The sequence below is a fragment of the Vollenhovia emeryi genome, unplaced genomic scaffold (genome assembly GCF_000949405.1).
Source record: "Vollenhovia emeryi isolate VEMERY1.0 unplaced genomic scaffold, V.emery_V1.0 DF939196.1, whole genome shotgun sequence".
Taxonomy (NCBI): Eukaryota; Metazoa; Arthropoda; class Insecta; order Hymenoptera; family Formicidae; genus Vollenhovia; species Vollenhovia emeryi.
The window spans coordinates 328,138-353,104 of record NW_011967170.1 but is presented as its reverse complement, the minus strand read 5'-3'; the positions used below and the strand labels follow the sequence as shown (position 1 = coordinate 353,104).

Genomic DNA, 24,967 nt, shown 5'->3' with positions numbered 1-24,967 from the left:
GCGGACGGTATTCCGAGTGCTCCAAAATACGATACGCGGCACGCGAAAGGCGTAGAGTTACAAGTACACGGGAATTTACTTTTACAATATACACCAGCCACCTCTCGTATGCTTTTCTATTATTGCCCGTTCGCTTTTCTGCGTTTAATGTTTCTTAAAGAAAAAAAGAAAAAAGAAAGAAGGAAGACCCGCGTTAAACGAGGGACGTTGAAGAGACTGGTAAATTTTACTCGGTCGTCTTTGGCGAAAAAGAAAAACTACTCGAACACGACGAAATGCGTTGTCTGCTTACAAAACATACCGCATGACTGGACTTAAATGCGACCATGCATACAAATATGTTTTTCACTGACAACCTGGTTATTAACTGATATCATACTTTATTATCAATGACGATGAGATTTTTTTTTTTCAATGTAAGTTCTTATGAATACATACATTTTAATAAGATTTCTTCAATGTATGAGATTAGTTTGCACCTATGGAACGATTAAGTATCAAAGAGAATGTCAAAATTACGTAAAAACACGCAATGCCAGTGCGATGCTAGAGTATTGTGATGGGGAAAAGTTGTGCAGCGGATACGCGCAGTTTCATGCAACGTTGAATTGCAGAATATGGCAAATGATTTTTACCGACAAGAACCGTTATGCGAGTTTATCTGGCAACAATACGCTAAAGTAGACATTTTCGTCGGAAGCGCCGTCGCGACGAGTCTTTTTGGTGTCAGTCTACGTGGCCGGTGTAGCGAGAGACCCGAGACGAGCCTCCAAAGAAGAGCCAACTACGCACATCTTTACAGAACTAGAATGATGAATATTCAAACAATTTCTCCTTGCGAAAGGTTCAAAGTAGCCGGAGATGTACACGCGTGACGTCATGTATTTAAATGCGCCAACGAAATTAATTAGCTAGTGGGGTGACGAACCGGAATGTGGACTTTTTAATGAGAAATGACGTATACTCGATAAAGCCGTTTATGAAATTCAAGAATACGCTTAAACATTTCTCACGACGTTTATTCGCAAATTTATTTTGCTATTTCGTCCATTTGGAAAACTGTCGATCCAGTTATTAGCTTTATTAATTATAACAAAATTCTAGGACAGATTTTTTACGTGCATTTTAGAGTTTTTACGTGCAGCTTGAACGCGAGCTACATTGCGATCGTAGCTCGCGTTCAATCGCGGCCAGTAGCGTTATTTATCAAAACGATAATTTGCGAGTATTTCGGAGGTAAAGCTGTACGAAATTTATCCAGGATAAAGCTCTATTGAACTATAATCTATTTAGTTAGACCGTGAAATTGCATCACAGAAATGCCAATTTATATCGTTGGTTGCAATCAACGTTTGAATTTCAATTTTCACAGATAAAAATGGCAGAATTGAATTAAAGAGTCGGCTTTTGCATTTTTTAATTAACGAATAAAGGCTGCGCATTAATACGATTTAATACGAAGGAAATTCTTATCTTTGCGGCCACGTTTCGTTATGTTATTTTAGGTAGAAACCTAAAAATAAAATATTACGCGCGATTCCCTTTTTAAACGCGGCAACATTTCGCGTTACGTTTGAGAAATATCATTGCTATCACATTACTTCCTACTCAAGATTCTCGTCTCGAAGAAAAGTCCGATATATCTTAGTATCGATTGATGCCGTAGTAGGAAAGTTTACGAGGGAATCTCAAAGAGCAGGTAGGAGAGGCGTTCGTCGTAAAGGAATCCTGCTGAGGCCAATGTGTTTAGCATAGTAAGCAAGTCGAGCCTCCAACGAGAGGAGTCTTGGTTCGACACACGTGCCGCGTCTTGTAAAATCAGCCACAAAACGTGAAATTCCATCTTGGCCCAGAGTCTCGACAGCTTGACAAAATTTGACAACATCACGAAACCGGCGTCGCAGCATTCCTTCCGAGATCCATTTTGAAAGGAGGAAAGCCTTGCTAAAAAGTTTCCATCGTGCTTTAATTTAATAAATGTCCAGTTCATTTTGTTGGATCTACCGGGTGGACGGAGACAACAAAGGCAAAAAGAATTCTTTACAGCGACGGGAGAGGCGGGTTGCATAGAACGCCAGTGAGAATCTAAACGTTTAATCGTTTATCAATTTAAAGATACGTGAATTAACTGACGAAAATGTTTCACCCCAAAAAAAAAAATTGTTCCAAGACCGAAAAGTATCGGTGCGCAGCACGAGGTGGAAAATGGTATAAAAAATTCACACATTGTATAAATCAGCGGGCTACATCTACAGTATTAGCTATCTTATTTCTTAGTAAAGAAAAACAGAGTATTGCTATTTTCCTAAAAATATTGCGAGCTTCTTGTAATTTTAATGAAGACGTCCTCGATTTTCAACAACGTTAATTCCCCGAGTCGAAATTTTGCCCCTACATTAAACCTCGAAATTTTTCTCCGATGTAGGAGTAACAGAGTGAAAATAGGCGTTATTTAAATATAATTTTAGCTGCTACTTTAACGCTATTATGTGTCCGAAATTTCTGGTGACGATCGTCACCAGACAGTTTTGTGAGCAATGACATGCAAATAATTCATAAAAACTAGCAAAAAAAAAAACAAAACATAAGTAAAATGTTAATATGAGTTAAGTGTTTATTTTGTATTAAGCAATATTTAAAAAAATGCATATCTATTTTATGTAATGAAATTATTTAATCACTTTAATGGCCTTATTTTTTAAAAAATTTGATGTTTCCATTGCCGGTTGTATAAAATTAGTTTCAAAAAATAAGTTCGTAGGAAAACTACTTTTATTATGATACGTGAAAACGTTAATATTAATTAAAAATTTAATTAATTTAAAATTAATATCGCACATTTTATGTAGCAATCATACGTTTTTGCGACTCAAATGTTCACACATTAACACAGTAGAAATTTGATATGCAGATCCGCTTTTACAAAAAATTTGTTTGCTAATAAAAGTGCTAATGGCCGCATGTAAAAGCATTTATCGAACTTTTTGTATCAAAAGTTATTCGCAAAATAATATTTTATATGACACATCGCGCTTCTATCCAACATTTTTAATTTATGAGATACAAACGTAAAAAAAATTTTGAATTTAATATAAGTACGTTAAAGTTTCAAATTTAAAGCCAACACTTCTCCGTGACCAGACTCTAGATATGATAAAAATATTATACAAAAGTAATACAAGTTTTGTTTCTTTTAACTGTTATGTAGGGTAAAGCATTTAACTTCTTGCCTTATACGATTTAATCTATGATCGCGCGTGTCATAGTTCGTAACGTTATAGCCGCAACGTCGCTCGCGTGCTGAGATAAAACAAAAATCTGGCAATATACTTAATCTCTCTTTGCTGATCATCTGGTAAGTAACAATATCGTGAGATGAAACTTTCACTGCAATTGGTGTTTATGAACCTATATTCAGTCTGTATCACGAGTTTTACTCGTGTTTACTATGTTTGACTCACAATCCGAGTCCCATTCGACATTCAAGGTAAGAAATGAATTGCCTTTAATTAATTAGTCTTACTCTGTATTTTCTATTTCATCGATTTAAATGGTTTAATCTATTAGAGAAAAATTCGACAAAAAATTAATGCAATAATGCGCGTTCCAAAAAGGGAATTTCTTTTAAAGATGTTTTATCAAGTAAATATTTTAGATGAAACTTGAAAAAGGGATATTTCTGTAGAAGCGGTTGAATAAAATGTATGTAGATAAATAAAATTAAAAGATCGTATCATTAATTGCATGGTATTGTAATTAATAAAATTTTAATAAGATTTATGTAACACGCGTAATTAATCTAACAGTGGCTCAATTTGCGAAGGACTCTACGAAGCCATTTGTCCTTAAAATTAAAAAAGACAAAGATCCCTGAAGCTTTTACATTAATAGGTAGCCTCTAGATGAAGTTTTTAAAGTGAGATATTATAAAAAACATTCTTTTTCAATTGTTAAACTTTTATACCTTATTTATATTTAGATATATATATTACTTATAACCTATACATTATTTATACGTTATTTATATTAATATCATGAATGTCAGTGTGCTTTTTATCAAAATCGGTTTTATTAATTCCTTCCATATTAATTATCTCCCTACATTTATCACCAAATGCACGATAATATCGTCAATATGTAATAACAAGAAATATCGTTCGTCTTTATGCAAAATTGCTGTCCGGTATCAGAGCGTACGTTCCGTGTGCGCTTTCATATAATATCGAAGCTTTATTTAATCCATGTGTATTTGTGCCGTTACAATTTAATTTGAATTTACATTCCCCAACAGCGGCATTTGGTAGTCGCCTGTTAAGTTAATTTTATTAATTCGCAAAAATTTTATACACCCACATATAATTATCATTATATTGCATCACGTATATTCCCGTACAGCGGAGGAGCGTTCAGCTGCATTGTAGTAACGCTGCGATATTGTGGATCGCAGTGCAATTTAGTGCAGACACATTGTAGAAGCATAGACATAAATTTGCAATGTAGTTTGAACAGCGTTGGCGGCATCTGAAAAATATTCTTCAACAACTGTTTGAGTCGTTCCACGTTGCAGTACGTATCTACTTTTGCTTTTAACTGGAGGAACTTATTATTTACAAATAAGGTATCCTACAGCAAACTTTACTCCGATATTAAGAATATGCATAACGAAGAATATATTTAGAATATAGAATATTAATTTTTCTATCGGCAGAAAATATAACGATAAGTTTATACGTTTGTAAAAAGTGAAGGGAATGATACGTCGAGAAATAACGTATCTCGCTTTTATACGCCTAGGCTTCTCTGATCAGTCATTTCTGCTTAATTTTTCGCATATAGCAGATCGTTTTTGCATCTAATTTACTTATTCATCCCTGACATTTGAACGTACAGTAGGAGGAGCGTCGCGTTAAACTCAATTAATGAGCGAACGCACGTTCGCGATGTCACCGTTGTCGAACCGAAACAGCGCACGAATAATCTCCACGACTGTAACTTGGAGTAAACAGTTACAGGGTATAATTGCATAAACATTAGAGGGACGCAACAAAATAGAGCCGGTGGAGTTAAGGTTCTACATTCTAAACTCCCGACGGCGCGATGGGGACGGAGAGATGCGGAAAAGAAAGGGAGAAACGGAGAGGCACTCTGTTTGTTCCCACGTGTAGATAACAACTACGTCGAAGTTGCTCGAAGCGCTCGTTCCCTACGTATAAGTAGGGAATCCATTTAGTTAATTATGAAAGAAGGTGTGGTGCCGAACGGACCAATCCGACCGGTTCATTTGTCCTCCAGCCTCCGTCAAGCATTTTGATTATTAGCGTGCTGTCTCGATCGAGGCTCAGTGACGGAGAACCAGCTGTACAAGAATCGTCAATCGTGTCGATAGTGCATCAGTTTTACGAGAACCGTTCGATCGTTTCGATAACGTACACCCGCGAGCCAAGCGACGTAAACGTGTCCCTTTGGAGCACACGTGTGTCCGCTGATTGTCTACCGGCAAAATCGGCAGATCAAGCTCCCGAGAAGCTTCTTCGCGCGCGACAAGATGTCCGTACCCAGCTTTCGTGAATGTTGGAACGTTGGCGCCTCCAATATCGCCCGGAACACGCATAATCCCATAAGGTCGATCGTAGAGAACATCGTTGTCGAACCCAATCCTAACAAGCCGATGATTGCGTTGTCCATCGGTGAGTTTATTCCACGTGTAAGAATCGTCTTATCGTAAGTCTGGCGCCGAACACACTTGCCCCTTCTCTATGAGAGAAGAACCTTTCTTTTCTTCAAACCACGCAACGATAAGCGTGCGAAAGAGCATAGGTACATGCGGTGAAGTGATATAAAACTTTCTTTATAATAATATTGCATTACATTGTGCAGATTTTGCATCAAATGGGATCAATTTGCATCAAACAAATTTTCTTTGAATTTTGATTTCGCTAGACTTTCATTTAATTTCAAAGAAATGATTTCTTAACCAAAATTTTATTGCCATTATTTTATGCCAAAACGATATGTAGCGTAGCATGAAAAAGAGGAAACTTAAAAAATTTTTGATCTCTAAAACTATTTAATTATAATACATTTTATATTGTGTTGTAAATTTCCAAAATTTAATGAATAACGCATTTATGGTGTTTGCAAAAGAAGAACGATATGATTTCAAAACAATTTAAAAATTATTTTCAAAAGGAAATATTAAAAATTGAATTTTTAAAAATGTTTGTAAAAACTGAATTACATTTAATTTAAACTTTTGCCTTATATAAAAACATTTTAAATTATATAAATCTAGTAAAATGCCCAGGTAACGTAAAGTAAAAAATGTGTAACATGCTACGCACGAGAGGATATAATCTTATTTGATCATATTACACCATATTTTTTATCATATATGCTTATGATCATAAATTATTGTTGAATTATGAGCAGTGGTATGCACGATAAGACATAGAAGAAAGTTCTCTATTACGAAAAAGGCTTCTAATATGAGATAGCAGGTTTTCAATATCAAAATTTAACCACTAATCTTCATTCACACAATTACACGATGTAACAATGAATTTTCCATTAAACAGATTTCAATCCAAGGGCAATAAATTCACCATGAAACCAATAGAGGATGCCTATTTTAATTTTTTAGAAACTCTGCAGCAGAGAGAGGGAAAGTTTGTGGGAAAACATTCGAAAATACGAAAAATATCGTTGATTTGCTGTAATTCGATGTAGAACCATTTTTACCAATGTGTTATTTTTCTACGCGGTGCAAAATATTGCAGATACTGTAGATGCTCTGCATTCTTTATATTTGCGAGGAATTACATTCAAGTATTATCGCCTCGATTAATTTTTGTTATAATGTCATTGAAAAGAATCGCATTAGTCGATCGAAACGTCTGACAGTTCAAATGTATATTTTTTATTGTAAACTTATACTCGTTTCACACCCAATAACCCGTGCTGGCTCTTATCGCCTGTTAATTTTAGCTTGCATTATCGTGGAATGTTTTTTGGGAGATAAGACCATTGAAGGGATTTCTCTATCGTAGAAAACTATGAAATAATGATTATGACAAGAGGTAGATACGGTTATGACACATGCAGTTATTTTTCGCATGTCAAAGTGAAAGCAACTTTTTTAGAAATTGTTATATTTGATTCCGGGGCTTTTACATTATAAAATTGCAAACATTTCAAACAATTTCACATGCATTCTCGAGATACTTTTAATATACCAAATTCGACTATATATCGCGTGATTTTTAAACATTTTCCTAACAACTCTCTTACGTTACAAGAAATGAAAGACGGAATAGCACGAGGTGATATATCGTGATGGTGCAATCAAGCAGGTATTTCTTTCTTTTTCTTTTTACGCGGGACAAGAATAGCGGGATTAACGCGGTCGATCATTTCCCTATGAAATAAAGGGGGAAATTATACGTCGTGTGTGTTTTTTTTTACTACAAAAATATGACGCGTACGTCCAAGTGAAATTATTATTTGTCTTACTGTTAGCGTTGCTGGTATACGAGGACGGTTTAGCGTTAATTAAATTCAGCACTTAATATATAGAAGATTAAATTCATAAGGCTGTAAAGTAACATTATTAATTGCATTCGTTTTACTTGCGGCGCTCTGTGAAAAACATCACGCAAATAGAGAGCCACCTACAAAGGCTCTGCGTACCGGGCTTTGCCGGTAAACGCGGGTAAATGCATACAAATTGCAAACTTTCGCTGTTCTCCGCGAATACGGTTAGATCCTCAATATGCATGATCTCTGGCGCTTCATGTGAAAAAAAAGTTTGACGGATTGGTGAAAAATGGAAGGTCAAATATCCCATGCCAGGGAAATATGCAGGAATATGAAAAAGCGCATTTTGAGCAACTCTAGAGTCCCGCAGGAATTGGGTTGGAAATATCGAACCGCGACCTATTTGCGTGTTAAAAAAAAAAAAGACGCGTGGAATATCCATGTAAGTTTATACGCGCGCCGTCTTCGGGTCGGTCAAATTTATTTTTACGGTCATTCCACGATCCATTCGTTGCATCAAATTTCGGTAGTCTCTTTTACAGTTATTTGGAATGAAATGTATCGCAACGTTGTCACGACGGGACTTTCTACGGGAAATAATGACGACACTTTACCTCTTGCACCTATCTTATCTCAACCACTTGCATGTGTCTCGTTCCAATAGTCTCAACGGTTATGTTATTTACCGCGATTCTAAACTATCTAACTTTTAACACAATTATTGTGATACATGTACAACACGTACGTAGGATATAAATTTTTACATTCGTATTAGTATTTCACGTTCATACTTATCGTGTATTTCATTGTTACTTTTCTAATAATCCGATTAAAAATGTGAACTAACTTCGTTTCTGAGCTTTCCTCCGCCCCTTTCGCTTCCAGAAGTAATAACTTAATACGCAGAGCTCTGGAAAATATTGATACGCAAACATGCGATGTGCAGTTTAGACAATTTCGTTTGTCAAACTCTCTCTCTCTCTCTCCCTCTCCCCCCCCTCTCTCTCTCTCTGCCGTATTTCTAGAAGAAAAATTTTTTTCAAAGGTTCATCGGATAACAGTTTCCAAAGCGGCAGAATAATTGCAATATATTTGACCTGATTGAGTTCTTCTGTCTAATAACTTTAAAGAGAAAAAATAGTGCTATTTCAAATGCTGTTTTCTTATGTTAGAAGATTCTAAACAGCGAGTATTAAGAACATGTCTTTGATATGACCGGTTGTATCTTTTCTGACTTCATTAGATACTGCAGAAATAACTGATAGTTGAGAAATAACTGATAGAATAGTTCAGAAAAAAATGTTAGCTTTAGTTAAAAATTAATGAAAATGTTGACTTTAGGTTTGCTTTTTAGAAAAAGCATTGGTATTTAATGATATAATATTTAATAAACTATCGAGAGAGCTACGTGTTAAGTTAGATAAATAAAAATACGTTCTTTAAACGGTATCTTCCCAAAGATCGTTTTATCTAAAACTAACAAAGACGAAAAAGATATTCTAACTAGTCGAGCACGTAAAAGTGAAGCACCGAGAATGTTTGTCGGAGAGAACTAATCGTGTATTTTATTCCCCCCGGTCTTTTTAACCTCCTTAATTCTTCAGCGAGTTTCTCAAACCTTTGTCATGACACGCGAATTTAACTATGCAGCGTGGGGTTTTAAAAGCGGTGAAAAGTTAAAAGGCGGTGGCAGTGACGTGTGAGTCCCCTTAACATTTGCAGAACACAAGTGGCGCAGAATGCGGATGTGTCAGAATGTATTGGAAAAACGTCCTCAGCAAATTTTATAGTGGAATAGAATAGAACTGACATACGAGCACGCTAATCTAAATATATTTCGATACAAATCTCGATCGGATGTGCCAGCGGCTGTGTACATTTTCAAGAGCTTCTTTTTATTTTATACATATGCAATTCGAGCAAGATTACAGCGTCGAAAATAGAATGGCAGTGACATGAGAATTTTCGTACGGCATTCTACTGTGCTACTCGTGACTTTTATAAATGCTAAAATAAGAAGTGCAATAATAATGACAGAATGTCGGTGCAATATTTCGAAATTTTGCAGTCTCTTTTAAGGCAGAAAATTTCAAGATGACTTTTTCCGCAAGTAAAAGTTCATTTCTTGTTCAGAAATTGTTCTGTAAAAAAAAACCCAAAAGATAGCGCGCTACATGCAGCGCATACAGAGCATTCCTGAATTCGCTTCTGATTCATGCGTAACTTACAAAGAGCGTTCATTCGTCAGTTTTAAACCGCTCTCGTTTAAAAACTACTCGAATGCAATTCTGCTACAGGAAAAAATTGTTTCTTCTACCGCATAGAATCGCACTCTGCATTTCGCGTGTGCAAATTCTGGGACACGCTGTGTACATCGTCTCTCGAATGTTGTTTTCGATAAAGTTTCGGTATTTGACTGTGTTCGAAAAATATTCTGAAACTGGTTTACGAGTTTCATAATATCAATTGGTAGCACATACGCTAAAATCTTTGAATCGCTGAATTATTAATCGCGCGAAAAAGATAATGCAGAACAAGAAATGTGTCTTTCTCTTTACCGAAAGGGGAATATGCATATTAAATTTCAAAAGTACTTTTATCTGAAAAAGATATTGCAAGTGCACTTTGCGTGTATCCAGTAAAAAGAAACGCGTGCAGACTTCTATTAATTTTTGTACAATGTGAGTTAATGATACAAAATAACGTACAAAAGTTGTAGTAACATGTGTTGATAAAACGTTAATAAAATTAACGGAAAGATTAAAATGTAGGCAGCTGTTTCACCGAATAGATCTAATTAAAGCTCATTTCCTTTTCTTCATTGCTTTCCTCTAAAAGCAAAACCGTCGAACAAATACTCTATCTGCAGTGTATTTCGTCGTACAATGTAGTGTATCCACGCAAATAAATAAAAAATAATAAAATAAATTACTGAAAAATTCCAAACACGATTCTGTTATACATATGTTATTAACTCGTGCAATTAATAATTCACTGACGACTCGATACGGATTCAGCGTGCGCGTGCGCGCTAATTGACATTCGCTACAATAGGAATGCGAAATATAATCGGAAAATATTAACTTGAATATTAACGCCGTCGAAGCGCAATCCTTTCCGATTAACAATGGTAAAGTTGTAATTACGTAAATCTCGCGGCATTCGCGGGGCTTGGATTTTATTTCGTCGTAGCTGCGTAACAGAAATTTCGCAACAAGGATTGACTACGGCGGGATAGCCTCCGGGAAACAATTAATTAATTTCAATCCAGAATGCGAGCGGAACGGTGGATATTTCGTTGCACTTTGACAACGCGTCTGCAAACTAACGTTTTCCTACGGTTATCCTAGTTTGAATCTAGTAATCAATTATAACGACGTGGCATACGTGTAATTAGGTGTTTACGCGAAATTATAATAGTGGCGTATGCTTGACGGAGAATCGGATTTACGCGGTTTACGTAATTGCGCGATAATCAACAAATAAATACTCGCGGGGATTTTCTCCAACCCCCGGAACCTTGAAATTCTACCGTACGTTCTGTTTTAAGGCGACCCTACAACTTTCGGCAATTTAAAGCCACCGAAGGAAGTGATCGAGGCTGTTCAAGAAAGCGTCGCGTCGCAATTATACAACGGATATGCACCGAGCACAGGTAATTTGTAACAAGATCTTTAAATATCTGGAAAATCGTCGTCCAAATCTCGTTTACCGAAAATCTCAAAACGCGACGAAAATAATGAAACAAATGGCGAGACGAATTAATGGTTGACGTACGGGTTTCGTTCAGATGCGCCCTATCGTATTACCAATTTTCCAGGCGAGTATGAACAAATAATTGAAACAATACCATAAATACCTATCGCGTTCACTCGTTAAATTTATGTGTACGACACGCATGTCTTTCTTATTATATGACAATTATCGAATTATTAATAAACGGACATTTTCATCGCACAGTTTATGCAATTATGTTTGCCCGGTAACGCGGAGACTGACGTTTAATTTGTTTTGCAGGCTATCTGAAGGCGCGAGAAGCCGTAGCCGAGTACAGCTCGAACGAATTCGTGAAAGTCGATCCCAAGGTAGGATTAACACGCGCTTGTATCGAATGTCGCTGGTATCCGCCAACACGTGTCGCAAGCAAATTTTAAGTCATTGACGCACACGTTGGGATTTCTCGTCACGTGTTTAAACCATACTTTACTTATTCAACAACAATTTTGTTATCACTTATTCAAGCGGAATAGCGGCAAGTCAAATTTTGCCCGAGTTATTTTAATATTAATAACAGCCGTAAATTCTTCCAGCCGTGAGAAAGGGAGGCGACGTGGGTTTTATAAGGGGACGACGTGGCCGATTGCATATTCCGAATAGTAAACGTATTTACAATCCTCAAGATAGTTAATTAACTTGGTGTCGCGAATTTTCACGCCGCGAAAATTGCAAATGGGAAAAGAGATGCGTTGATATAACGCTATCAATACATAATATTTTTTCACGAACGAAGCAAGTTGGTTTCCAATTGTTTTACAAATGCTTTATGAAATTATTCGAGCAGATATTAAACTATATGGCAAAACTTTGCCGTGGATAACAATGGCGAAATTTGAAGTTCGCTGTAGAAAAATATTATTATATCCTACTTTTCCTTAAAACATTTTTAATCATATTCTTTCGTACCGAAATGCCATTACGCTTAGCACGTAAACATCGCATTCACTTTATTTACCTGTAGTAAAATTCTTGCGATATTCGAGTAATCTGTCGACTTTTATTTCGTTTAATAAAAAAGGCAAAGCTGTAGCTTTCATAGCAATAGTTTTTATAGCTCCAACCCTTTATTAAATAAAATAAAAGCTATAGGGCTTTTATCATATAGATGTATCTTTTTATTTTAATACCAGGACGTTGGAATTTTTTTATCGCGTCAAGTAAATCTGTTAAAAAAATACGAAAGTATGGAAACGTGAAAAAAAATTTTTTTATCTTAAAATTTTCGTTATTTTTCGTTTCCGTTCTGCATTTAATATGGCAAAAATAAAGGCACGACACGGGGAAATGAAATAACATCTCATGTCTCTATATTTGTCATAGGACGTAATCCTGTGCAGTGGATGTTCTTGCGCACTCGACTTGTGCATTACGGCTTTAGCTCGAGAAGGCCAAAACATCCTAATTCCACGACCCGGTTTTTCTATATATCGAACGCTGGCGGAGGGGCTTGGTATTAAAGTCAAAACATATAATTTACGTGTGAGTATTCTTCTCGAAAAAGAAAATCAGAGTGATCTGCACGTTCTGCTGCACCCAGAAAAAAAGTCTGTTTGAGATCAAGCAAATTTGTTTGGATTCTGAACCTTACTGAACTTTTCTTTAATCTCAAAGAAAAGACTTCTCTACCTTAACCAGAATTTTATTCGCTCGAGGCTGGAATTTCTAAGGGAATTCATATCTATTTCTTCAGATCTAGCAAACGTTTTAGCACAAGCAAATAAAAATTTGGTAGATTCAAAGAGACATGATTTCAACGTATCTCACTTGTTTAACCTAGCTAAATCTTTTTTCTGGATGTAGGTGCAAAACGCAACTTAAACTTCTAGCAATTATTCCGCGATGACTTAAAGAGTATGCAAATCGGAGATCAGAGTTTTCTTATGAATATTTCGAACGTACATGAAATAATTATTTCGAGAAAAGAGTCGGAGGGTCGAAGTCAAATAGTCGGAGACGTTTGTAAAAATAAATTTTCAATTGTCCCAATTCTTTTTCAACATATTATGTTCTTCCACGCGCGTGCTCAAATTGGCATTAATTTTTAATATATTGAATCGATTAATACTTTTTAACTTATTTATTTAACATCGCGCGTTTGTCAACGAATAGGGTCGGGTATCAGCTTCATATTCGCGTGATAACGAGAAAAATATTGATCTATATCGCACAGCACAGTGGCTACTCTGTAATAATCGCGCTTGTAAAAGAGACGGTAGTGCTGTATGCGCTACCGTGTTGCAGTGTCATTAATAAGAAACGTGCATAACAGCGTCTACTATATTTCTTAAGTTACGCGTTATTACAAAACGCACTTCAAGCAGTACAGACGGGCTTAGTAAGCAGCTCTATATGCAAAAATATACCATTTCGTTGGTATCTTTAAATTTATTAACCACCTAGGGCGTAAATGCATTCATTTGCGAAAAACAATGAGGGCGCATAATGTCTCGTTTATTTAGTGTGTTCGCGAGGGTAGGATAGACCGAAATCTTTTAGCGGAGCAATTACGTATATTCTTTTAAATGCATGCCAGAAGATACAATTATTAACCTTTCAAAGTAACATTTGCAATTAAGGGAGAAGGTTTTATTCGATTCTGTTACGTTAATGTAAACATGTAAAGCAATAGATGCCAAAATAAATTTGTAAATACCCTTTTGCACTCTGTAATTCCTATGCAATAAGTAAATTTGAAAAACAACGACCGAGTTTCAACAAATTATCAATGAATTAATCGAAACAATACTTTGTTGCCAACATCTACAGTTTCATTAAATTCTTGCATTGTGCAACAGCATAGAAATATTTATTGCGCATATTTGGCATACATAATGTATAAATTTACATTTACAGTTTCGACACTTTTTGAAGTTTAAACGTTATTTTTATATAAATTAAAAAAAATTAAGCAGACTTTTAGCTTGCGAAAAATAATTAATTTTCATTATTAGCTCTAATTTCGTAACTTATAATTACTTGTATGACGTCAATGTTAAACGTTGCAAAGATTTTATCGCGCTTTTATTTGCAAAGCATTTACAGTAGCTTACTTTAAGCCAATTGGTGCCGTCATTGCATAATGACTTTAAATGGCACGAAATCATATTTAAATCGCTCTTCGCTATTTACACGATAAATCAGTGCTTTCGCTCGGAGATCTTCAAACCGAAGTGCTAATGAGGTAGTTTCCTCTCTTTTCAGCTTCGCTTGGCGGCGAGTTTTAACGTTTCACTTTCCTCCCTCTCTCTCTTTCTTTCCCTCTACGTCGTTGCGAACTATTTTATGTTCTAGAAGTAATTACAACCACAATGCCGTAGCTTTAATTCTGTATAAGGCGAAATGCGCAAGGAATTTGTAAATCCTGGCGCATTGCTTGTATGCTCATACATCAGTCATGCAATCGCAAATTCTGTTACCCATGTATGTATTCTGTTTACCCATGAACAATAAATTTACAAAAATCCACGTAAATGTCCCGCTTTTGTTGCTACGTGCTTTCATGGTTCTTTGTGAAAATATTTTTCTCTTTATTTTTCATTAAAAATATTATTTTTACATTATGCCATTTATTTAAAAGTTTCGAATAACAATGTATTATGTATAAAAAATAATTTGGCACTGCTTTATTCTCGAAATATAATTTTGGAAGAAAATGCTGACGTATAAATGGAAAATTATTTAAACGGTTATAATGTTTCTAATTGCTACAAAAAGTTTTAATTAGATTAAATAAGTTTCGTTATTTAGTAAGTTTATATCTACAAGTTGGAAAATAATTTAGGAAACCATACAATTGTGGTAATAATTACTGTATGCCAATTATATACCAATAATTATATAAAGTGTTACGCAATTAAATTTAAAGAGCTATTGAAAATTAGTAAAATTGTAAACTTTTGCGAGAAATAGGTGCAAACACGTTTGGTGAAAAATAGATGCAAATACACGTATTCATTTGACGACGCCGTCACGTATGCACATGTTAAGAACATTGTATTATTTTATGTATTATTTCGTAAAGCGAACGTCCACGCATTACAACTTTATAATCGCGAATATTTTGGGCAGACTTATTAATCTTTCCTCGACGAAATTTTGTTTTTCGTCACGTTTTAATTCCGTATTAAATATAATATTTGCATAGATAATCCCCCCTAAATTAAAATTCCATTAAGAAGGGCATTTACGCGGATTTTACAAGACCTACCGTTACAAAATTAATACAAAAATTGCGGTACAAGCGTTGAAAAGATTTTTGCCACGTTAAAGTCTCGCCCAGAATTGTCGAAGAACATACAAACGTAAGAGAACGCCTGGCTTTTGAGCCACCTAGTACGTAATATCATGCGGCAGAGAGGGAGAGAGGAGGGACGGGGAGAAAGATGAAGACTCGAGAGGGCTTGTCGCGAATGCATCCTATTAATATTAATCGTTTCTAGCCGGAGCTCGGCTGGGAGATCGATCTGGACGACCTGAAGGAGAAAATCGACGAGTCAACGGCGGCGATTGTTATAAACAATCCGTCGAACCCGTGCGGCTCCGTGTTCAGTCGCGACCATATACTTGACATTCTCGACATTGCCGCTCGTTACTACGTACCCATTATAGCCGATGAGATTTACGAGCACATGGTACGTGCCCGAATATTACGTTTACTGCCCAAGTGACAAATCGTTTCATTTGCGGGACAAATAAAGCATGCGCCGCGCCGTTTTGTTCGAGAGGGGGTGCGAAATTAATTCAGAACGGATATGCACGGCGCCCCGAATCCGGAAGGGGCGCGTTGCACCTCGTTATCGCGTCAAGAATAAAATTTCTCTCGTTTATCGCGCGTACAAGAATGTTCAGTTCATTTGTTAACGAGAAAATATTTAATTAAACAGCGATTAAACATTTAATAAAAGCAATGCAAGGAATTAAATTACATTAATTTGGCGTTTTCAGCGTCGTTTTGCCTACTGACGTTATCCGCGAAAGGATTTTACTTTCATGTAAGAATTACACAATGAGAGAAAATTGTATTATTTAGTTTTTTCTAAGAAAAAGAATTCAACGCGTACATTTTTATGGCTTTAAGCGCGAAAACGTTGCATCCACTGGCATATAGGGACAGTAACGATTTTGAAAAATTCGACGAGACGGAGCAACGTCTGACCGTCACGGTTTTGCATTATTTCGCGTCGCACGCCTTTGCACGCAGGCGAAACATACGTGCCTATTATGCGCAAATACATTTTTCACCTCACCGTTGTTTTCAGGTATTTCCAGGACGGACTTTCCACTCGTTAGCGTCTCTATCGACCGAAGTTCCTATTTTATCGTGCAGCGGACTAACTAAAAGGTACGTCGGAACACGTAAAATGATTATAAAACTCCTGCATTTTGACGCTGCAACACGCAGGCGCAAAATTTTCCGTAACATTCCACACTTTTCACGCGTGTAACATGCGACTTTCATATAAACAAGATGGTTCACGGTTTATTTGCCCCTTGAAAATGTCGCGTTACTAAAAGGTTTGTTTTTTTCCAAGGCCAAGAGTCAAAGATCGGCGTGAAATGAAGAAATTCCGCGCTTTTAACGTTTCACCCCCAAAAAATACTTTCCTAAAAACGTTAAAAATGGCGAAATTTAAACAATGCTTACGTATTCGGGGAAAATAGCAGAGAAATAGTCTCGGCAATTGTTTCCGACATTATTAATGTGATGATAATCATTTTAAAATAATTCGGAATATGCGCGGCGCCGACAGCTCGCCTTACGTCGGGTTTTCAGTTATTTTCAGTACGTTACCTTCTATTATCTTTCATCGTGAAAAGCACAGAACGAAACTAGCGATTGTGAAGTTGACGGAAGGAATCCTTGGGACGGAAGCGCTCCGCTGTGAAATTTTTCGCTCGGTTTTTTGGAAAATAGGACGAGGGGGATTGATTGAGCGTGAATAAAGCGTCGCGATGAAAACCAAGAGGACGGGTATTCCCAAGTTTCGCGAGATTATGCCCCCATTATTCTAATGATATCAGATTCGAAGCGCAACTTAATTTACGGCCGTTCGTCATAGCAGTTGTAAACGAGTTCCTGCAGTTTGCCGTCAAGTTCTTTCATTGCACAGCATGGTGTATTTTACACGCCGCAGATTTCGCGCGGCCCGCGATACTTCGGTATCAACGGCGAATCGCATTTCTCATGTAAAATTCAATGATGCGCGCGATACACGCGAGAGTATGAGATAAAAAAAAAAAGTAGAACGAACGGTAGAGGTGAATCAATGAATAAGTGAACGGCAGATACGTTATAACGCGATCATTTAATAATTATCGCGTAGCAAATTGCTGTTATCTTAAAATGAGAATTTCCAAAAGCAATTAAATCTTGCCCAGAGAGCTTTTGTATGTGATATTCGTTATAAAGTGTTATAATTCGCTTCGAATAAATTGTTCGAAAACGAATTTATGCGGCTATATTTAGTGCTTTTTTTATTTAACAGGAATACACAAATTGAGAAGAGAAATCAAGAGGAAGGCGCAAATGCTATGCAGGCAAAATAAATATGCAAATATATTATCTTAATGCATCATTGGTACATATCCATAACAGTATTAATACAGTTAGGAATAATACATTAATCTACTCCTCTTTGAGTCTCTTCTTAGTATCAAAAATAAAGGAATTATCTCGGAAAATAAAAAATATGTGTCTTGCACTTATTAAAATTGCGATGCACAGTGCCATTCATTAATGCCTGGGCCTCAGTTTTACTAGGATTCACATTTTCATAATCTCCATTCTCATCTATTAGTACATCGACGAGTTTCAGGCTGCAGCGCACACGGACTTCTGTAGAAGTCCGTGGTAGCGCGTACGCACAGCCTGAAACTCAGTGATTTGTACAGATGGAAAAAGTGATGATAAAAATGCAGGTCCAGGCATTAATGAATAGCACTGTACACCAGACGCTTTGTACGATATTCGTACCGCATGGCTAAATAATGGAATTGCATGTCGCAATAAAGGTAGCTCCCGCCCATAGCTCGTTTATAAAAAGCCCATTTCATTTTTCCATCGCAATCAAACAGTCGTACTAAGGAGCCGAAAATTTCTAATCGACCCTAAGAAAATAATAAATATGACTAATTTTTTCCGTAATATCGAAGGTTAAAATTCATTTTATACCTTTAATATTAGCCGTATAGCTATTTTTCAATTATTATACAATTAAATAATTGCTTTCGTACCGGGAGAAATGTGTATGGTCTCTTTGTTTAATTTAGAAGTTAAAGTAAACTCTCAAGATGTATAAAATGGCATCTGACGATAATAATTCAATTTTAATCTTTCTTTTCTGTGCAGATTTTTAGTCCCAGGCTGGCGTATGGGTTGGATAATAATCCACGATCGTCAGAACGTGCTGGAAGCCGAGGTGGGTAAACGCTCGTGGTACAATACGTGACAGCCTGAAAATAATTGCTTCTCCGACGGTATTGTTTCCGTAACGAGGCCCGAGCATGTCCCGACGAGTTCGGCGCCGCATACTGCGGATTGGATTAAATTTCGTTGATTAAACTTTATTCCGCTATTAAAGTTCGGCCCTTTGGCAATCGGCCCTTTGGTCGTCCGTGCCCTTAATTCCTTGTCTTGCATTCGCGGCGTCGCCTCCAACTAACTTTAAATCGCCGCGTCTCTGTCGGATATATTTCTGTGCTCTTTAATAACTTTGCAAGAGTTGCAAAGTCGCGGTCTCAGGCAAGTAATCAAGATGAGAGTTCTGTGATAGGAAAATCCAATCGACAAGTTTCATATACATGCCTTAGATAGCACGCAAAAAAAAAAGAAGAAAACAATAGTACGAAAAATCTTTTATCATAATTTTTTCTATGACGTATTAAACTACATCCTACGCGACACGGTCTGAATGGAAGACTTTTATTGACATTTTATAATTTTATAATATAACTATAACTGAAACAAAAAGCTTGTTTTCTATTGCCGCACTGGTGAACTAGCGCAGTAAGCTAGAATGAGAAAAAATATACTTGACTTACTGTAATTTATTGCACTTGTTCACCAGCGTAGCCACAGAAAACAAGCCTATAATTGAACGATTAATTCTCTGTCTTTTTCTTCTTTTAGTAAGATATAAGAATATCTCGTTTCTTTCTATTTTTGTCTACGTATCTACATATTTCGTTTCTTTCTATTTTTGTCTACGTATCTACATATGGAATGTTTCATCGTACGTTTTTTTTGTGTCACGCTTTGAAAGAAAAGGTTGATTGTGCGATCGTTTGATGATGTTCTCCCACGGGCGAGTATCGGACAAGCTGGTAAATACTCTGTCGATATGCAGCGCGTTTCGATATTCCACGGTGTTCGGAAGTTTGCGCGAAATCTAGTATCTACTGTCAAGTTTTTGGAAGTAATTTTATACCGATCTCGACCCGATCAAGCACCGAATGTGCTCTCGAGAACTTTTACGTCTACGGATCCCGAAAAAGCCTGACATATAACCTTTCTCAGAGTTTCTTTTAAAACTTTTATAAATAAAACAAATTTTATTATCTCACCAGCAATACGTGTGACACAATTTATTTCGGTTCGACTGTTAAATTTATACGTAAAATAAATTTACCGAAGTGTCGTATTTTTACTTCAGTACGTTGTATGAAAGAATATATTTTATATATCTGGTTTCTATATATAATATATACGTGAATAGTTTTCATATAACATAAAGTAAGTAGAGTAAATAAAATAAGAAATAGAATTCTGCATTCGTGAACACAATTTCACCGATCATTTAACGTGAATTTAAAGAAACGTAGTACTGCGTGTTGCGTCACGTTTGATATTAATGCAATGTAAAGTACGAGCGTAACACTTTAATAAGCTTAGTTTTGTTATCCCTTAGATTCGCAAAGGTTTACAATGCTTGAGCCAGCGAATAATTGGCAGCAATACTATTATTCAAGGTGCCTTGCCCATGATACTACGAAAAACGCCGCAGAAGTTTTTCGACGATGTTATCCGTGTTCTATACGTGAGTTATCGTGATAAAAAAACAATATATTAAATATACGAATTGTCGTAAAATATTTATATTAAACTTGTCATGTTGCAGTCACATTCCAAGTTGGCATACAACTGCATAATAAAAATTCCGGGACTGAAGCCGATAATGCCGGATGGGGCGATGTACATGATGGTAATGATTCCCATTGTAATTAGCTCGGCCGCACCCTTGCATAATTTCAAGAATCACAGCGCATTGTTTGACAGTCTGTAGCTCGCGGGCTAAAGCCGTAAATGTTAATCGAGCACCCGATAAATAGGTCGTACAATTAGTCGATGCACGACCGCTATTTATGCGTTAATGCAAATACCATCAGTAAGGTGGGTCCAACTGCAATTTACGAGCTATAAATTATTGAATCGATTTCCAGGTCTACATCGATCTACCGTACTTTCCGGAATTTAATTCCGATCTGGAATTCGTGCAGCGGCTGTTAATGGAAGAATCCGTGTTTTGCCTACCCGGCCAGGTTTGCGCTTCTGACGTTTTAGATTATCAATTCATTGACCGTTAAAAATCTTCTAATTACTCTCAAATCCGTGCAAAAATGCGCGAGCTTTTTAAATTGAATTTTACGGCGCGCCGACTTTCAACGCTGGCGCGTACATCGTTAAAAAATATTGCGCAAAATCAAAAGCGTCAAGCTGGATAAATAGCAGGATATAAATCCTTTTTATTAATTAAAAGTGATAATGCAAAATTTGATAGATTCCGTAACAAATTACATTAAAGTGCTTGTAAAATTTATTGTAATGTTTTCGAACTCATAAAATTTCATGAGCCAATCAATTTTTATTTTACTTCTTTGCATTCTTCAAATTGCAGATTTAAAAATCATAACCTGATTTATATCGCAGATAAACGTAATTTATCATCTCTAATTTTGCAATCGCATCACTCGTGTTTTCATTTTTCGCTCTCTAATAATTTATTCGAAGAAGATTTTTCTGCGTATTAAAGCATACAACAAGTGAGAATTAGAAAATTTGCTATAGTTGCATACAGAAATATAACGTGATTGTTCTAATCTTTTTCTATTTCGATTCCCCAGTGCTTCGACTATCGCTCTTACATGAGGCTGGTAATCACTGTGCCAGGCGACATGCTTGAGGAAGCTTGTCAAAGGATTCAAAAATTCTGCGAGAGACATAATTACAAAACAGCAGAGATCTTGAGCAGGAGTGGTTTTGTCAACGAGATTCCATATTAATAACGATCGAACGCAGGGTAAGGTGACCAAATGCGGATCGACAATTTGACGAGTCGCTAATAAGCGACATAAAGACACACCGATGCCTCTTGATGATGTCGGCAATACAGCATAAAGTTGTGAACATGAAAGAGCGCAATTTTAAGTGAATTACTTCAAAATGTCGCTTATTAGCCGCTCAGATTTTTCACTCGCATTTCGTATCCGATCCGAATTCGGTCGTCTTACCCGATAGAAATTAGACAGGGTTGGGAAGTAACTCGTTACTTGTAACGAAGTTAAAGTTTGGTAACTCCAACTTAACTTCGTTACTTTTTCTTCGTCTATAACTGTAACTTAACTCAGTTACATTTTTTCAATAACTAGCAGCTAATTTAATAGCTATATTAATAGTCTACTTTATATGTTTTTTACACCCCCACAAATTGCATTAGGCCGTGCATTTGCGCATAACCGCTTTTACCGACGCTTTACAGTTCAAATGCAGATTTAATATTTTTATTTTCTCACTGCAAGAAAGTAACCGCAAAGTAACGATTCGTTGCTTGTTGAGTAACTGTAACTGTAACGCGTTACTTTACAGAATTGCACGGAAAAAACAATGTAGCTGCTGTAGCTAAAACTTAGCAAAATAGGGACAGCTAATATTTTAGTTGTGATAGCTCAATATTTTGCTACTGTGCCTATTGCATTAGGTGCGACAGCAAACGGTTTGCTGTCGTAGCAAAATATTGAGCTATCACAACTAAAATGTCCCTATTTTGCTAAGTTTTAGCTACAGCAGCTAAATGTTTTTTTCCGTGTGGTAACTTGTAACTGTAACTAGTTACATTCTTGGCGAAAAAGAAACTGTAACTGTAATTAGACACTTTTGTAAAGTAACTTTCCCAACTCTGAAATTAGAATACGACCAGGTGATGAGCCCGTTGATCATCTTCCTACGATCGGATCCCTGGATCCCCCGAGATTGAAAAAGAGATCTTTAGCTTTGGTTTTTGTGCATATGTATATCCTTGTTTCTACGTTTACATCTTAAGTGTATAATTACGTATCTCTATCCAGCGCGCTCGCTTGTAAATGTCCGATTATATAATGAAGGTTTGATACATTTCTACTTTAACACATTAATTCTTCCATTTAATTGTAAATACACGCGGCCGCGGTAATTAATAGTCGCTATGTACGTGTCATAATCCTATTCCGAAAGGCTAAAGCTTCGAATACTATCGCAAAACCGAAAATTTACCGTCGGATTACGTACCCGAGCTATTTGCTTCTTGTTTACTGGCAAACACTAAATTGTTCAGCTATTCTGTAGCTATTCGAGTATCGGCTGTTTTGAATATAAAATATTTCAAATGTCATTGAAATAGGCTAGATTATCTTTAATACGCAGCTTCACCTTGTTTTTCGTTTCCGTTTATTGTCGCCTGTCCATTTCTAGACAATGGATCTATAAAATTTTATATGTACATATACTCTTTTCTCTAATGCTCTTAATACGCACTTAAGATCTAAATACACATCTTATACACATTCGATTATTGTTACACACACTTTGCGAAAACACTCCGTGACGGTTGCGTCTAATACGGTTGGTACTAATCGTCAATGCGAGAAGTTCGAACGCGAGTAAAAATGGTGTAAGGAAAATGGTTCGCAGCTCGATACACATAATTTTTACGGATCCATTGCCGCGAATTGAAATAAATAATTTGACAAGCTGCGATTTGTGACGCGCCGAAATTATAGTTCGAAGTAGCTAATGTTTTAAACAAATACTCGGCGCACGCACAAATAAATGATACATGACACTCACCATGATTGTTCCGTCGTCGTTCGATGCTTCCCTTGATCCTTTCCGCGTGTCTCGTCTTTCCGCTGCTCCTCTTCCGCAATACACTCGCGCACGCTCAACACTTCGCGAAAACACTCTGTAACGATTGCACGTACTAATCGTCAATGCGAGAAGCTCGAACGCGAGTAAAAATGGTGTAAAGAAAATGGTTCGGAGCTCGATACCCGCGGATACTCGATCCTCGTAAATCAACGCACAGCGCACGAATGTGAAAGGATTCCAATAGATCGATGGGTGTAACAAGCGCCGCGATTGGCGTATCATAGAAGTTAATTAATTATACGGATCGGTCGCTAATTGTACAGTGTAAGAATGATAGCGTTTCGTGGAACGATAGAAGCAAACAAAACGGCTCGCGCCGCGTGAATGATGGCACGTCAGCCATGTGCGCGAGACAGCGCGCCGGTTGCCGCGCGAAGATAAACGTAAAAGCCGTACGCGCGAGACAGTCTTGTCGTACGAGATGTCCAAATTGCGCTGAATATTCTAATTTCTTGCGTCACAAGTTAATAAATACGGCATGCTGTCACTTGAATAACTTGATACGTACACTGAGCCTCGCGCTTTCAACTGGAAAGTAGCGGACGCGCCTGCGTCTCCTCCATTGAAAAGTTCGATAGAGGATAACCGCGCTCGAATCCAAGAAGCCTTTAAAGATATGCCGGCCGTATATGCTCGCGAAATAGCAGCGCGAGGTCCCCGTCCAGTGTCCGTTCGATTTCTTTCTCTACGAATAAACCGCGCGGAATGCACCGCTTTGACAATAGCCGTCGCTTTAGATACTAAACGCTTACGGATGGCCGATCGCGATTTAGAGACCGAACCAATAATTGTTAATCGTTCAGAAAGAACGATCGCGATTCGAGTGATACTACGGCACGCAGACTCGCGGCACTACCTGCCCGCTCGAGCGTTCCCGTGCGAATGATAACGCGGTTGACCTTGTTTACGCGCCGGCAGTCTCGGCGCGCGTCAAAGACGCAAAAACAGGCCCGCACGTTGGCCCGTGATCGCTATGAAATAATTTCGAAATATTTAACGTCGCAAAAATGTGTATTCCGTTCCTTGAAATTTAATCGAGACAAACGAGCATCGGCGAATGTTACGCGACTCGTTTCGTTCATTGAATGCTTTAAGGCCGGTTGCCCCTCTTGGTAAGATGACTATTAGCTAAATTATTCACCCGTCTTTGCGTAATTTGAAGGAAAAGCAAAGACGTATATCGAATAAGAACCGAGAACGCCAATTTGTAGACCCGAGCAAGATGTAAGTAGCTCAATATCTTAATATGTGAATTCATATTTGATCACAGAATTACCGTTTCTTAAAGAGATAAAGACATATATGATTCAACTACACTGAGAAAAATGATTTAGTATAATCGGATAATCCAATTACATAATAACAAACGGATATAACCGATTAAATTGTCTAACCGACGAAAAATGTGACCGGTCTTTCGATCAAATTTCATCGGATGTACACAGTTGGAAAATTTGTGTCTTCTTGCTAAAAAAATGC

At 37.0% G+C, this 24,967-nt stretch overlaps 1 protein-coding gene across 2 annotated transcripts; it reads left to right on the top strand.

The window, feature by feature from the left end:
- The first annotated feature begins 5,311 nt into the window (after positions 1 to 5,311).
- Positions 5,312 to 22,107, top strand: LOC105562064 (tyrosine aminotransferase). 2 transcript variants are annotated; one of them, XR_001008946.1, is made up of 12 exons: positions 5,312 to 5,687; positions 11,084 to 11,188; positions 11,551 to 11,618; positions 12,631 to 12,789; positions 15,750 to 15,941; positions 16,569 to 16,651; positions 17,796 to 17,847; positions 18,659 to 18,728; positions 20,217 to 20,345; positions 20,427 to 20,510; positions 20,749 to 20,847; positions 21,430 to 21,506. XR_001008946.1 is itself a non-coding variant. In XM_012012571.1 (11 exons), the coding sequence occupies exons 1-11, from the start codon at positions 5,546 to 5,548 to the stop codon at positions 21,586 to 21,588; spliced, it is 1,290 nt and encodes a 429-aa protein (XP_011867961.1). In that variant the 5' UTR covers positions 5,313 to 5,545; the 3' UTR covers positions 21,589 to 22,107. The 2 variants fall into 2 exon arrangements, 1 of the variants encoding a protein (XP_011867961.1); XM_012012571.1 differs by lacking the exon at positions 17,796 to 17,847 and having other exon boundaries at positions 5,313 to 5,687; positions 21,430 to 22,107.
- The last annotated feature ends 2,860 nt before the right edge of the window (positions 22,108 to 24,967 follow it).

Coding starts and splice junctions, on each gene's coding strand:
- LOC105562064 (XM_012012571.1), top strand. CDS start 5,546: ATGTCCGTACCCAGCTTTCGTGAATGTTGGAACGTTGGCGCCTCCAAT. Junction 20,346..20,426: donor ATGTTATCCGTGTTCTATAC/GTGAGTTATCGT, acceptor GTCATGTTGCAG/TCACATTCCAAGTTGGCATA. Junction 20,511..20,748: donor ATGGGGCGATGTACATGATG/GTAATGATTCCC, acceptor ATCGATTTCCAG/GTCTACATCGATCTACCGTA.